Source organism: Orcinus orca, chromosome 17, assembly GCF_937001465.1.
Source record: "Orcinus orca chromosome 17, mOrcOrc1.1, whole genome shotgun sequence".
In the NCBI taxonomy this organism is placed as follows: Eukaryota; Metazoa; Chordata; class Mammalia; order Artiodactyla; family Delphinidae; genus Orcinus; species Orcinus orca.
This window is the reverse complement of record NC_064575.1, coordinates 55,285,530-55,302,043: the sequence shown is the minus strand read 5'-3', so window position 1 is coordinate 55,302,043 and position 16,514 is coordinate 55,285,530. Positions and strand designations below refer to the sequence as shown.

The 16,514-nt window shown below is 34.4% G+C and overlaps 1 protein-coding gene across 3 annotated transcripts in view; it reads left to right on the top strand.

The window, feature by feature from the left end:
- LRP12 (LDL receptor related protein 12) overlaps positions 1–16,514 on the top strand; it is an 84,170-nt gene that overhangs the window by 35,889 nt on the left and 31,767 nt on the right. For 2 of the 3 annotated variants that reach the window (XM_033411236.2, XM_033411237.2), the window contains one exon: positions 3,352–3,408. The exons of the other annotated variant lie outside the window; for it this stretch is intronic. In XM_033411236.2, the coding sequence (XP_033267127.1) occupies positions 3,352–3,408 (57 nt within the window). Of the gene's footprint in view, positions 1–3,351; positions 3,409–16,514 lie in introns of those variants that run through there. 3 annotated transcript variants of the gene reach the window in all.

Sequence of the window (16,514 nt, the reverse complement as noted above, 5' to 3'; positions counted from 1 at the left end):
CTTTGGTATTTGGTTAGTAGGACTAAAAAAAGAGTTAAGTCGTAAAAAATTATTTCCTGATTTAGGTGATAATGAAACTTTTTCTTGTTTTCTAGGAGTGCTAGTTAATTAGCTGGTGTACTAACTAGTCAGCTGCTAATGCATAGTTACAGAAGTAATGTTTTATCAGACTATATTTTTCCAGTATATGGCACCTTTAAAGGGGGACTTCTATGAGAATGTCTAGCATGGCTGCAGTGTAGTTAAAGTCAGGAGGTGATGTGTGTACGTCCTCATATGTGTGGGGTTTTCTTCTCTCAGGAGTTCGGGGTGGGACATTAGGGAAAATATAGTGAGCTTTATATCAACAAAGCAGTTTGGGGCGGTGCTCTCTGATTATAACATAGAAATAATTGTATTTTGTAAGTGGCATTTTTGTAAAAATGGCAGAACACCTGAATTAAGTAGCCCACTTACTTCATGTGATACTTAGAATAAGAAATATCTAATAATGTAATCTCAAAGAAAGGAATAGTTATTTGATGTTATTAGAAATTATCATTGATTTTTTAACTTCTAAATCGGATTGTTTTTAAATTAGAGTAAATGTGTGGGAAATTAGCAATAGTATCGTGTTTTATGTCTTAAAGTACTGTTATTTCAGTTTTTTAAATCATGAATAATACTTATGAAATTATAATATTTTATTTCACACAGTATTTATCAGACCTCTTTATTTAGAATGACAGGGAATGAACTATAGTCTCTTCGCCTGTTTTTTTTGATAATATGAATAAATCTTTTAAAGAACTCTGTGCCTGTTGTAGCAAATTCGGTCGGTGCTGGAGTATACAAAGGAGGACTTCCTCTCATTTCAGTTTGTATACACTGTTAGACTCTTCTGTGTGTGTGTGTGTGTGTGTGTGTGCGCAAATGCATGTACATACATATATCATATGCCTATGTAACATGTGCACAGTAACTATACAGACATCACTTAAAAGTTAAAGTTAGAGCATATGCTAATGTTACTCTGAAACATACTTAACTCAATGTGCATATCTTTCCAAGTGAGTACATATAGAATTACTTAATTCAGTTTTTTGAATATTTTATTGTAAGGCTGTTTTTAGTTTATTCATTTACATGCTGACAGAGATGTAGATTAAGTTCTATTTTTTTCTATTATAAAGAATTCTACTAAGGCTTATAAGATAGGTATTATCTGCTCTGTTTTTGAGATGAAAGTAAGACACAAAGAGGTTATGTAACTTGCCCTAAATTGCACAGCAAGTAAGAAGTGAAGCTGGTGTTAGAATCCTAGCAATCTAGTCCAGAATCCACAGTCTTAGATACTGTATTATGTTATTGTTTCCCTTCTGCCCATCTTTACTCTGTTTACTGAATTAGAATAAAAATTTAATGTATAAAATATATCTAATATTAAAACTCTCCTGAGGATAATTTAATATGCTGCCTTAAGGATATTGGAAACCTTAGGGTCACAAATTACACAGCTTTAATTTGGAGTTGTATCTACTATAGAAGTAAGAAGGTTTAAGCCATTGGCTCGCAAATGTTAATGTGCATACAAATCACTGGGAGTGGGGGATGATCTTGTTAAAATGTAAATTCTGATTCAATAATCTGGGCTAAGGCCTGAGACTCTGCATTTCTAATAAGCTCCCAGTAATGCCAGTACTACTGATATACTTGTAAGTAGCAAAGGTTTAGGCAACTTATACTGACCTTTGGCAAATCTTGTTAGTTGTTTTATTGAATCAGTTTCTTATACCATTATGTTTAGGATACCAATTTTCATAGGTTGTACACATTAAAGAAATAATGTGGGAGCTTTCTAGTAGTTTCATTTCTATGTCTGTAGCATTTAACATTGTTAGGAAAAATAAGTTGTGGCTTCTGTGGTACTAATGCACAGTACTTAAATAAATAACTGTAATCAGATTTATTTGTGTAATAAATATAGCTTACACACCTTTGTCACCATTTCCACTGTATCATTTTTAATGGAGGGAAACATAACATTTCTTTTCATTTTGAAGGCTGTAGCTGTAGTTGAACTACGAAGGTTGTTTTATCACTTATTTTATTCTTTAGTAATAGTAAAAATATATTTTACACAGTTACAAAAATGAATTCCTCTTCAGTGCTGTCTGTCAGGCACTATATCAAGTGCTTAATTGGCATGATTTCATTTAATCATCATGAACTCCCTCATTTATTCATCATTTGTTAGCTCTTTGAGCACCTGCTCTGTTCTAGGAACCGTGCATACAGTGATGTGGCAAGTTTACACAGATTCTGCTGTCCTAGAACTTAGCGCATTGGGGGATGCTATACAGTAATCAAGCAACCATAGAAGTGTGATGGTTGTAAAGGATAAGTTATTAATTATAATATTTGCTATTGTCTCTACTCTTTGAACCATCAAGAGAATTCTGCTTTTGCCATCTAAGTTTCTCCCACCTGGCTTCCTCCCCTGCCCCACTCCAGGGAGAATTCTTTCTCTGTCAGCTGGATTCCTGAACTGTTTTGTTGCCAAATTGACCTAATGCATAGAGAGAGAGAAAACTTTAGAAGTAAAGATGAGCAGCTTTGTAGAAAGAAAAAGAACAGAGGTAGATGGAAATAATTTATAATAAAACTAAATTAAATTTTTAAAAAGAACAGCTGAGGGACACTTTACTAATTTAAAGGAGTAAATAATGTCTACTTTAAATGGGAGTCTTTTTAAAACCACTTTTATTTTACTAGGTGACACTTAGTAACTCATTTCAGTAAGTTACTTGAATGCTTCCATTTGCCCAACTTTGTGGTAGGAGGTGTAGAAAATCAGGGGCTACCAAAATAGGGTATAATCATGTCCCTACTCGAAAGACTGTTAGAGTTGTTGATGAGAAGATGTTGAAGGATTTAGAAGGTAATGCAGAACATAGGACATGGGACACCATGTGTGACCCCAGCAGTAAGCACATTCTGGGCTAATTAAGCATGCTTTTAGAGGAATGCTGTTTTTAAAAAGTATGTGATTGTCTCTTTTCTGGTAATAGTACTAAGTTATCTTTTCACTATTAACTTGATAGAAAATTCTTTCTGGTATTAATCAGATCTATATATTTGGCCTTTATATTACACTACATTGCTGTGATTTCCAAAACATTTTGATTTCCCTACTACTATTATAATTTTGGGCTGCATAGTACTGTTTTGAAGATTATTGTAAGAGACTTTAATTTCATTTCTGGATATTACAAGTAGCTCTATGCACCTGTTTTTCTATTAGAGGGAGAATCTGAAATTTTTTTTTAATTTTATCTTGGAAATTAGTTTATTCATTATGTTTAATTTTAGGAAATGGTGCTCTTGCAGAACATTCTGAAAATGTGCATATTTCAGGAGTGTCAACTGGTAAGTCATTTTTTGTAATGTTTAAATTTCATGCATGACTTCTGTGGTAAATATTGACAGCCACCTGGTATCTTATGAAGTGATATTTGGCTATAAAAATTATTACTGCTTTTTGCAGCATGTAATAAGGAATGAAGTAACTGGAACATGGAGAAATTCTCATAAGATAAAATTGATACTTGCATGCCCATGGATTGATTATATTTTTCCAAACGGACTGCATAATTATTTTTCCATACAAACACTGAGCCAAGAGAAAAGTTAGCTCAAGTTGAATTAGTGTTTTCTTTACATACAAAGTTATATGAAATGAAATTTATTAAAATGTAATTTTGAATGCTATTCCTAGCATTAGAGCCTTAGAAATTAAGCATTTTGCTTGGTTTTTTAGATTAAAAATACTACTATGCATAAAACTGTAGTACTTGAGTGCACAATTTATATGTTATTAAAAAGCAACCCAACAACATATTTGTGTGCATGAAATTCAGAAACTTGTTGAGGTAAATGCATTTTTTCCACTCATCTAAGCTTTTATAACTTAATAATGATTTAAGGGCCCATAACTATTAAAATGTTCATTCTTAAATATGTAAAATAAAAAACAAGGAACTACTATATAGCATGGGGAAATATATTCAATATCTTGTAATAAACTGTAATGGAAAAGAATCTGAAAAAGAATATATATACATGTATACACACACACACACACACACACACATAATTGAATCACTTTGCTGTGTACCTGAAACTAACAAAACATTTTAAATCAACTACACTTCAATAAAAAAAAATTTTTTTTTCATTCTTGGGCGACTTCCACAACTTTGATACCAATTTTGCATTATCAACTACAATTACTAGGAGAGCAGAATCTTGAATTTTTTGCCTATATGGAAATTGAGTTTCTTACTATTATTTTATTATTTCCCTATATTCTTGATAAGTTTTGTGTGATTAAAATAATTGCACTTGGTATATTTGTCAATTTATTGATTGATTTCTTCATGTCTTCTTGGAATTTTTTGGTTATTTTTTTCTCATGAAGGAAAACTGAATGTTTTTCTCTTTTGTTTTATGTCTCATTTTATATTCAGAAAGTGAATAGACTTAACAAGTACTCTAAGAGTTAGTCTGTGCTAGGCCAAACAGATTGACGATCCTGGTTTCCTGAAAATGAAAAGCAGGCGCTTTTGCAGCCTGCGTTAATTCTTTTACAGTGTGTTTCCCCATTTTCATATGCTTTCAAATGGCATACAGTTGTGTACGTCAAGTTAAAAAAGGTTCGTTTAGAGTTGATCTTAATTTTCTCCCTTTTTCTACTTTGGATAGCTAATGAAAATTATGATTACTTTTCCAAGTTGTAATTATGAAGTAAGAAGTTGTGTAGAAACATTTAATTTACACAGCTGAATAGTTACTGTCTAATTCAGTGATTTTCAGATTTTTTGTTCTCAGGACCCCTTTTAAGCTTTTAACAATATCAGGGACTGCTCAGGCTGCCATAACAAAATACCAAAGTCTGAGTGGCTTAAATAATAGATATTTATTTTCTCACAGTTCTAGAGGCTAGACCTCCAAGGTCAAGGCGCTGGTGGGATTGGTTTCTGGTCTGAAGACCTTTCTTCCTGACTCGCAGATGGTGCCTTCTCGCTGTGTCCTCACATGACCTTTCCTCTATGTGCACTCAGGGAGAGAGGCCTGTGGTGTCTCTTCCTCTTCTTGTAAGGACCCCAGTCCTACAGGAGTAGGGCCCCATCCTTATGAGTTACCTCCTTAAAGTCCCTAGCTTCCAAATACAGTCACATTGAGGGTTAGGCCTTCAACAAATGAGTGTGGGGAGGACACAATTCAGCTCCTAACAAGGACTTCAAAGAGTTTTTGTTTATGTAGGTTATAGCTACTGATAATTACTGTATTAGAAATTAAAACTGAGAAGTTGTTTAAAAACTTCTTAATTCATTTGCTAATGAAAGTAGTGTCTATTGCATGCTTACATCAATAACATAATTTTATTAAAAATGTATTTTCCAAAACAAAAACATCAATAAGAAGAATGGTATTGTTTTATAATTTTGCAAACCTTTTAAAGATTGGCTTAAAAGGAGATACCTGGATTCTCACATCTGTTTCTACACTCAGCCTTTTGTAACATATTGCTTTGTTTGACAATATGAAGACAATTCAGCCTCACATGGTTGTGTAATTTGAAAAGAGAGGAGTATTTCCATAGCCATTTTCAGATAATTGTGAATATTCTTCTTTGATACTGTACCAAAGCTCAGCAAGTGGTGGTTTCTTAAAGATTAGTTGCAAGTAGGATCTGAAACCATATCAGTGAACATTTTGTTCTCTGTTTTACAAAAATCCAGTGGCCTTTCTTGCCCTTTAAATGGGTATTTTTTTCACCATGCATCATTTCGTAATATGAATTAGTTATTTGAAAATATTGGTTTGCTGAATTACGTGGATTTACAGGTTTATTTTCTCATAGTTCTGGAGGCTAGGAGTCTAAGATCAGGGTGTTAGCAGGGTTGGTTTCTTCTGAGGCACCTTTCTTTGGCTTGTAGATGGCAGTCTTCTACCTGTTATCTTCACATGGTCTTCCCTCTGTGTGTATCTGCGTCCTGATCTCTCCTCATTAGGACACCAGGCATATTGGATTAGGGCTCACCCATATGACCTCACTGTAATTTAGTTAGCTCTTTAAAGATCCTGTCTCCAAATCCAGTCACATTCTGAGGTACTGGCAGTTAGGACTTTAACATAGGAGTATTGGGGTTGACACAGTTCAGCCCGTAACAAAATGAGTGTTTTAATTAAATGTATTTATGTGTCAATAAATTACTTAATTTCAGAGCTCAGTTAAACCTTATTTATGCCTTACTGTTTTTCTGAAGGTTGGTCTTATAAAATCTTTCTTCTGTGGAGAGAGAAGAATAACATGAAGTCTATTCCAGTCGTACCATTAAAAATATAAATGAATGCTCTCTCAAAAGGTGCTTTTGGATATACAGATTCATTGCAATTTTTCTTTATTTAGTCAATGTGGAACTGTAGAAGGTGCAATGCTTGATACAGTATAAGCCTTCTGAATTCCTTGCATCCCCAGTTGAAATGAGAGAGTCCTTTCAGTGCTGGTATAAATGGAAAATTAGCTTTTGGAAGAATCTCTAAACGTAGGACTTGCTTTCTCTTGAGACCAGCGAGCAACACGAGTGCCTCTGCTACTTTATTTGACAGTGCTCAGTGCCTTAGCTCATTCATTCTTTGCATTCTGGAAATTTTAATGACATTTTAGAAAGAATTTTAACTTACATGCAGTAGTATTTTCAGATAATTTGTGGTCCAAATCAGGACATTTTGAAAGCAAAAGGGTATACTGTTTTTAGTAATGCTGATACCACAGGCAAAACCAGAGCTATCCTGGACAGTTTGGGAGGCAGAGCCACCCTATCTGTAGCAAATTAAATTCATTCAGCATGTATTAAACACCTGATGTGAACCTTGTGCCAAGAAGGGTGGGAGTTAGCAGTAAGTAAAATAGTACTGCCACAGGAACTTACCATTTAATGGAGAAAGTAGACATGTGAAAAGTGCCCCTGTAATGTGGCCTTAATGTAGTAAATCGTATGGTAAATAATGGCCACGTTAAGTTGGATCATGAATTTATTTAAAAGGCCTCGTTACAATGTCTGGTGTGTAGTAAATGACTTCATATTTTTCTTACTTTATTTAATTGTGAGTAGTACTAAGTACTTAGTTTTATTTATTCATATAATTTTTATGGGAATTAACAATTTTTGCTCGATAATATAGTTTGGGTTCTTACGCTTAGGGTAATATGTTTCTATTTCTAACGTTCTAGTCATTTTCATCCTCCTCCTCAAATCTTTGCTTAGAGATATGTTTTTGTCCTTTTGCTGGTTCTTATGCTATAGGAATTGTCATAAGACAATGTAAATTATCAAAAAGTATACATCTAGTGGTTGTATAATGGAAAAGAATGATTGGATAAAGTATTCTTTTTTATATATTTTTTCTTTAGAACTTTTCGTGGTTTGGAAATTAAAATCTGCTTTCATTTATAAAATAGGGAAAGGAGAAAAGACAAATGGTATTTTTGTAAATCTAATAATATGTGAAAATCATTATGAAATTATATCATAGAAACTGCAAGTAATATAATTGTATATATGAGACAATAGGAAGGCTATTTTAATGTTCTTTTTAAAAATGTCTAAATTAAATGCCTCATGTTCCTTGTTAAATGTCTAAATATGTAAAATAGCTAATGTATTGCTCATCTGCTACATAGAATGAAACATTTTTTTAGATCAGACATTGAACAAATATTTTTGATTTTTAATATGTATCCACTTTAATTGAATTTTCTCTATAATCTATATTTGGGTCAGAGTAATTCTAGATGTAATAACCTATAATGGAAAAGAATCTGAAAAAGAATAGATATATTCATATATACACATGTATAACTGAATCACTTTGCTGGATACCTGAAACTAACACAACATTGTAAATCAGCTATACTTCAATTTTTTTAAAAAAGTGTAATTCTAGGGCTTCCCTGGTGGCGCAGTGGTTGAGAGTCCGCCTGCCGATGCAGGGGACACGGGTTCGTGCCTCGGTCCGGGAAGATCCCACATGCCGCGGAGCGGCTGGGTCCGTGAGCCATGGCCGCTGAGCCTGCGCGTCCGGAGCCTGTGCTCCGCAACGGGAGAGGCCACGGCAGTGAGAGGCCCGCGTACCGCAAAAAAAAAAAAAAAAAAAAAAAAAAAAGTGTAATTCTAGATATAATTTGATTATTTCCTCATTACTCTTGATTACTTCCAAATCAGTTTTTTACTTGTTTTTACAGATTCTGTTTATGCATTATACAAGTTTCATTAAATGTTTAGAAAAATTGGAAAAAGAGCAAAAAGATTACGAAAATCACCCATTAACCCTGCATTCTTAGTATAATTAATAATATTATAATTACTTCATTTGTACTTTTTCTGTGCATACCTTAAAGGTAATTGTATATGCATTTGGATTGTAACTAATTTTATCTCCTGCCTTTTCTACTTAACATTTTATAGAATATATTTTTTACATAGTTATTTTAATGCCTGTATAAAATTTCCATCCTGTGGCTATATTGTAATGTTCTTAAACGTATCAATGGATTCTTTTCCAATGGGTTCTCCCTAGTCTGGATCATGTTGCAAGGAACATATTAATATATATATAGCCCTTTTTTAATTTCTGAGATTATAGCCCTTTTTTAATCTCTGAGATTATTTCTTTAGCATAGATTTCTAGAATTGGAATTACTGTATCAAACGTCATAAATAATGTAGTGACTCTAGAAACCTTTTGTCAAATTGCCTTCAAAAAGGATTGTATTGATCTACACAGCTATCTGCAAGGTATGAGAGCACTTACACTGCATATAATCATGTTTTTCTGGTTTAACTGTTTTCTTACTATGTTTCTATTAAAGTCCCAACCATTTATTTTCCCCAAACTGTTCAGAAATGTAACTGTTTATTTCTCTTTTTGATTCATGGCCTGGAGTTGTGACATTGCAAAGAATAAAAGAATAGGATTGGCTTTCATGGTTAGGCAAAAACTACCCTGAAATTTAAAAAAGATTTTCTGGTTGCTAGTAGGAACAGGTGTTGGGGCATGTGCTTTCTCGACTAGAAAGTGTTTATGTGTGAAGTTCAACACATTATTCCCAATTCACCAGTGATACAGCTGCTAAATGTTCGTACCTCATAACATCCGCAGCTAAAAGCTCTACCTGAGGTTAGCCTGATCTTGAGTCTACTTTACATTTGACTTCAAATCTTTTGTCAGGAAAGGCTGAAATTTCTGAGTGTGGAGAAAGAGAGTTATCTGCTTGGGAAGTTTCTTTCTTAATCCTTGTTCGTATTAACTGAATTAACAGAGTATAGAAAATAGTAGTTGTTAGGCGTTGTTCTTCCTATGTTCTGTCAGAATTTTTATTTCATCAAAATCACCCTTTCTTGCTTTTGCGTTTTTTCATTTTATAGTTCCTATTCTAGTACTCAAAGGCCTAGCACACTGCTGGTCCTATAAGCCTTTTTAAACTAATAATTTAGTTGTGGCCTTTTAAAGTAGGAGATATTATTTTCTAAATTGCAGTAGTTTGCTTACAGATTGTTTAGCAACATTTTACGGAAGTGTGGAGCACTATAGTAAAATGGCTTTTGTTTTAACCACAGTTAAATAATCGTACGGTCATTTGAACTTTCTGTGGAAGAACATCTAGTCTGGTAATACTTTTATTATCCTAGAATTTTCAGATCTTCCAAACAAAAAGTCTGAAAGGAAATGAAGCTTAAACTATAATTATTTGATAGCAGTTTACAGCTTTTTTTTAATATAGAAAAGTTGCATGAATAAAGCAGCAGGTGCAAGTGGCCCTTTGTACCTTTCCTGTTATTTTAATGTTATTTTCAATTATTCAGTTAAATACCTGGACCTCTTGCTACGCTTATGAAAAAGAATTTCACCAGTTCTTTTGTCCAATACAGTGTCTTTTATCCATGTTTCAAATGGAGAGAAAAAAAAGAAAGCTTATATGTTTTAGGGTTTTTAGGATTTTAGAATATAAAAATAGAACTTATTGTGAACCCAAGAAACTGTCCTTCAAATGAAGAAAGTGAGTGGAGAATACAAGACAGTACATTTTTTTAAGAAACCAGCAACACATTAGTTTAGGGAACTATTAACTTTTAAAGGCATTGCCTGCCTTCAGAGTTTATTTTTGAGACACTTCAGCTTTTGGAGTAAAGCATTCCCTGTAATTTTTAGAAAAGAAAGTAATGGTAGTATTATATAGTACTATAGTATATAGTATTATAATGTTTATATATTATAAATGTTTGTTATGTATTATACTTTTATATGTAACATTATATGCTATATAATTAAATATTGTTTATAACATTTTATTATACAATAATATATTTTATGTGAAGCATTTACATAGCCATAACATTTCATATGTTGTCACATATTTACTGAACAATTACATATTTATAGCAAGATTGTTATATCTTATAATTGTTTATTACTATAATAAACAATAAATAAACCCAACAGCAGAACATTAAATGTACCAGGACCATAGACAGAACAGGTTGTAATGTGACAGAAGTGTGCGATGCTTAGATGGTAGAAGTGAAGTTTATCTGCTTAAGTGAGTGGGCCAGATCCATTGAAGGTAAAAAACAAGTTGCATTCAAACATTTGACATTTTCTTTTCCATTCTTTAACTTCGAGAATAAACCTTTTTTCACTTTGAGAATAATTCTTCAGTGTGAGATCATGTTAATTTTTTGTACTTTTGCTAAGGCATAGATTTAAAGATACTATGCATCTATTGTGCAAAAGCCAGTCACTTAGCAGGTAGGCAAACTGAAGTTTGGTTTTCAAGTTGACTAACAGACCAATACAGGTTAGGGGGTGATTTGATCTTAAGCTGCAGTGATAGAGATACAGTATCCAGAACAAAGTCCATCATAGTTCTTTACTCCTCCCTAACACAGTCTGATATTAGGTTTGTTTCTGGGTATCACTCTTGACAGAAGACACCAAGACTGGAACACTCTCAGAAGAAGATGTGAGTATACCAAAAACTATATCAAGGCTGATAGAAATGACTGAGAAAACTGTGAACTCCAAGGCCAATTTATCTTTGCTCATGTGCTGATTCTGCCTTACTATGTTTCCAGCAAGAATCACAGTAAACTTCAGAAATTAATAGTTTTTCCCATTCAGGAGATAGAAGTCGTAGTTTGCTTAGCATTTCGTTCACCTGGAGTGCTTAAATTTAGAAAATGTAAGTAACATATCAATCGTTTTTATGCTCTTCCAGGAAAAAAATTGCCCTTTTATGTCCTTTTAAAAAAAGATAGAAAAGGTTGAATCTTCTGTATTCATTTTATCTTATGCTTTGCTAGCAAAATTCAAAATTATTCTTGCCCTTAGAAATTTTAGGATAAAGCTAGTTAGCTAGTTCCACTAAGAGTACTCTTCTGATCTTACTCATATTGTGCTGTGACCCTGTTAGAACTAAAACTGTTTTTTCTATTTTTCCTTCTATCTTTTTCCATATTTTGTACCTATCTTGACTTTTTAAAATATATATTATTTTACTGCCAGGTAGCCTCTGATTATTATTTGTTTGTTCTGGACATTAGTGAGCTTTAAGAAAGCAAGGAATTACCTGCCTTGAATAGAGTTGAGGACCAAGTGAATATTTTGGTCCTTAAAAAAATCACTAAAAATAATAGGAATAAAGATATTGCTGTGTTCATTCTTAAGTATCTGTACTAATACAGAGGAATGAATATCCATTTAATATTCATTCTGGATATAGGATTTCCTGGATATAGGATATCCTGCTTGCCATAGAAATGTATGATTTCTGGAAATAAGTCTGCAAGTAATGAAAGAGTCTGCAGAGTGTGAGTGATAATATAAAGTTTTCTGCTTGCACTGATTTTTAACTTTTATTTATTTTTTAATTTATTTTTAATTTAAAAAAATTTTTTAACATCTTTATTGGAGTATAATTGCTTTACAATGGTGTGTTAGTTTCTGCTGTATAACAAAGTGAATCAGCTATACATATACATACATCCCCATATCTCCTCCCTCTTGCGTCTCTATCCCACCCCTCTAGGTGGACACAAAGCACCAGGCTGATCTCCCTGTGCTATGCGGCTGCTTCCCACTAGCTATCTATTTTACGTTTGGTAGTGTATATGTGTCCATGCCACTCTCTCACTTCGTCCCAGTTTACACCTCCCCCTCCCCATGTCCTGAAGTCCATTCTCTATGTCTGCATCTTTATTCCTGTCCTGCCCCTAGGTTCTTCAGAACCTTTTTTTTTTTAGATTCCATATATATGTGTTAGCATATGGTATTTGTTTTTCTCTTTCTGACTAACTTCACTATGTATGACAAATTCCATCCACCTCACTACAAATAACTCAATTTCGTTTCTTTTTATGGCTGAATAATATTCCATTGTATATATGTGCCACATCTTCTTTATCCATTCATCTGTCGATGGACACTTACCTTGCTTCCATGTCCTGGCTATTGTAAATAGAGCTGCAATGAACATTGTGGTACATGACTCTTTTTGAATTATAGTTTTCTCAAGATATATACCCAGTAGTGGGATTGCTGGGTCGTATGGTAGTTCTATTTTTAGTTTTCTGAAGAACCTCCATACTGTTCATAGTGACTGTATCAATTTACCTTCCCACCAACAGTGCAAGAGGGTTCCCTCTTCTCCACATGCTCTCCAACATTTATTGTTTGTAGATTTTTTTTTTTTTTTTTTTTTTGCGGTATGCAGGCCTCTCACTGTTGCGGCCTCTCCCGTTGCGGAGCACAGGCTCCGGACGCGCAGGCTTAGTGGCCATGGCTCACGGGCCCAGCCGCTCCGTGGCATATGGGATCTTCCCGGACCGGGGCACGAACCCGTGTCCCCTGCATCGGCAGGCGGACTCTCAACCACTGCGCCACCAGGCAAGCTCTGTAGTTTCCTTGATGATGGCCATTCTGACTGATGTGAGGTGATACCTCATTGTGGTTTTGATTTGCATTTCTTTAATGATTACTGATGTTGAGCATCCTTTCATGTGTTTGCTGGCAATCTGTATATCTTCTTTGGAGAAATGTCTGTTTAGGTCTTCTGCCCTTTTTTGGATTGGACTGTTTGTTTTTTTGATATTGAGCTGCATGAGCTGCTTGTATATTTTGGAGATTAATCCTTTGTCACTTGCTTTGTTTGCAAATATTTTCTCCCATTCCGAGGGTTTTCTTTTCGCTTCCCTGGTGGTGCAGCGGTTAAGAATCCGCCTGCCAATGTAGGGGACACGGGTTTGAGCCCTGGTCTGGGAAGATCCCACATGCTGTGGAGCAACTAAGCCTGGGTGCCACAGCTACTGAGGCTGCGCTCTAGAGACTGTGAGCCACAATTACTGAGCCTGTGTACCACAACTACTGAAGCCCGCACACCTAGAACCTGTACTCTGCAACAAAGAGAAGCCACTGCCATGAGAAGCCCGCACACCTCAACGAAGAGTAAACCCTGCTCGCCACAAGTAGAGAGAGCCCACGTGCAGCCAAAAATAAAAATAAATAAAATAAATAATTTAAAAAAATACTGTTTATGCTTTCCTTTGCTGTGCAAAAGCTTTCAAGTTTCATTAGGTCCCATTTGTTTATTTTTGTTTTTATTTCCATTTCTCTAGGAGGTGGGTCAAAAGGAATCTTGCTGTGATTTATGTCATATAGTGTTCTGCGTATGTTTTCCTCTAAGAGTTCTATACTGTCTGGACTGACATTTAGGTCTTTAATCCATTTTGAGTTTATTTTTGTGTATGGTGTTAGGGAGTGTTCTAATTTCATTCTTTTACATGTAGCTGTACAGTTTTCCCAGCACCACTTATTGAAGAGGCTGTCCTTTCTCCACTGTACATTCCTGCCTCCTTTATCAAAGATAAGGTGACCATATTTGCATGGGTTTATCTTTCGGCCTTCTGTCCTGTTCCATTGATCTGTGTTTCTGTTTTTGTGCCAGTACCATATTGTCTTAATTACTGTAGCTTTGTAGTATAGTCTGAAGTCAGAGAGCCTGATTCCTCCAGCTCCATTTTTCTTTCTCAAGATTGCTTTGGCTATTTGGGGTCTTTTGTGTTTCCATACAAAATGTGAAATTTTTTATTCTAGATCTGTGAAAAATGCCATTGGTGGTTTGATAGGGATTGCATTGAATCTGTAGATCGTTTTGGGTAGTATAATGATTTTCACAGTGTTGATTTTTCCAATCCAAGAACGTGGATCTCTCCATCTGTTTGTATCATCTTTAATTTCTTTCATCAGTGTCTTATAGCTTTCTGCATACAGGTCTTTTGGCTCCTCAGGTAGGTTTATACCTAGGTATTTTATTCTTTTTGTTACAGTGGTAAATGGGAGTGTGTCCATAATTTCTCTTTCAGATTTTTCATCATTAGTGTATAGGAATGCAAGAGATTTCTGTGCATTAATTTTGTGTCCTGAAACTTTACCAGATTCATTGATTAGCTCTAGTAGTTTTCTGGTAGCATCTTTAGGATTCTCTATGTGTAGTATCATGTCATCTGCAAACAGTGACAATTTTACTTCTTCTTTTCCGATTTGGATTCCTTTTATTTCTTTTTCTTCTCTGCTGTGGCTAAAACTTCCAAAACTATGTTGAATAAGAGTGGTGAGAGTGGGCAACCTTGTCTTTTTCCTGGTCTTAGTGGAAATGCTTTCAGTTTTTCACCATTGAGAATGATGTTGGCTGTGGGTTTCTCATACATGGCCTTTATTATGTTGAGGTAAGTTCCCTCTGTGCCTACTTTCTGGAGGGTTTTTATCATAAATGGGTGTTGAATATTGTCAAAAGCTTTTTCTGCATCTTTTGAGATGATCATATGGTTTTTCTACTTCAATTTGTTAATATGGTTTATCACATTGATTTGCATATATTGAAGAATCCTTGCATTCCTGGGATAAACCCCACTTGATCATGGTATATGATCCATTTAATGTGCTGTTGAATTCTGTTTGCTAGTATTTTGTTGAGGATTTTTGCATCTATGTTTATCAGTGATATTGGCCTGTAGTTTTCTTTTTTTTGTGGCATCTTTGTCTGGTTTTGGTATCAGGGTGATGGTGGCCTCATAGAACGAGTTTGGGAGTGTTCCCCCCTCTGCTATATTTTGGAAGAGTTTGAGAAGGATAGGCGTTAGCTCTTCTCTAAATGTTTGATAGAATTGGCCTGTGAGACCATCTGTTCCTGGGCTTTTGTTTGTTGGAAGAGTTTTAATCACAGTTTCAGTTTCAGTGCTTGTGATTGGTCTGTTTATATTTTCTGTTTCTTCCTGGTTCACTCTTGGAAGGTTGTGCTTTTCTAAGAATTTGTCCATTTCTTCCAGGTTGTCCACCATTTTATTGGCATAGAGTTGCTTGTAGTAATGTCTTATGACCCTTTGTATTTCTGCATTGTAAGTTGTTACTTCTCCTTTTTCATTTCTAATTCTATTGATTGGAGTCTTCCTTTTTTTCTTGATGAGTCTGGCTAATGGTTTATCAATTTTGTTTATCTTCTCAAAGAAACAGCTTTTAGTTTTATTGATCTTTGCTCTCATTTCCTTCATTTCTTTTTATTTCTGATCAGATCTTTATGATTTCTTTCCTTCTGCTAACTTTGGGGTTTTTTTTAATTCTTTCTCTAATTGCTTTTAGTTTAAGATTAGGTTGTTTATTTGAGATATGTCTTGTTTCTTGAGGTACGATTGTATTGCTATAAACTTCCCTCTTAGAACTGCTTTTGCTGCAATCCCATAGTTTTTTGGGTCGTCATGTTTTCATTGTCATTTGTTTCTAGTATTTTTTTATTTCCTCTTTGATTTCTTCAGTGATCTCTTGGTTATTTAGTAGTGTATTGTTTAGCCTCCATGTGTTTGTATTTTTTACAGATCTTTTCCTGTAATTGATATCTAGTCTCATAGCGTTGTGGTCAGAAAAGATACTTGATACAATTTCAGTTTTCTTAAATTTACCAAGGCTTGATTTGTGACCCAAGATATGATCTATCCTGGAGAATGTTCCATGAGCGCTTGAGAAGAAAGTGTAATGTGTTGTTTTTGGATGGAATGTCCTATAAATATCAATTAAGTCCATCTTGTTTAGTGTATCATTTAAAGCTTGTGTTTCCTTATTTATTTTCATTTTGGATGATCTGTCCATCATCCATCCATGAAAGTGGGTGTTAAAGTCCCCTACTGTGATTGTGTTACTGTCGATTTCCCCTTTTATGTCTGTTAGCATTTGCCTTATGTATTGAGGTGCTCCTATGTTGGGTGCATAAATATTTACAATTTTTATATCTTCTTCTTGGATTGATCCCTTGATCATTACGTAGTGTCCTTCTTTGTCTCTTGTAATAGTCTTTAAAGTCTGCTTTGTCTGATATGAGAATTGAGAATTGCTATTCCTGCTTTCTTTTGATTTCCATTTGC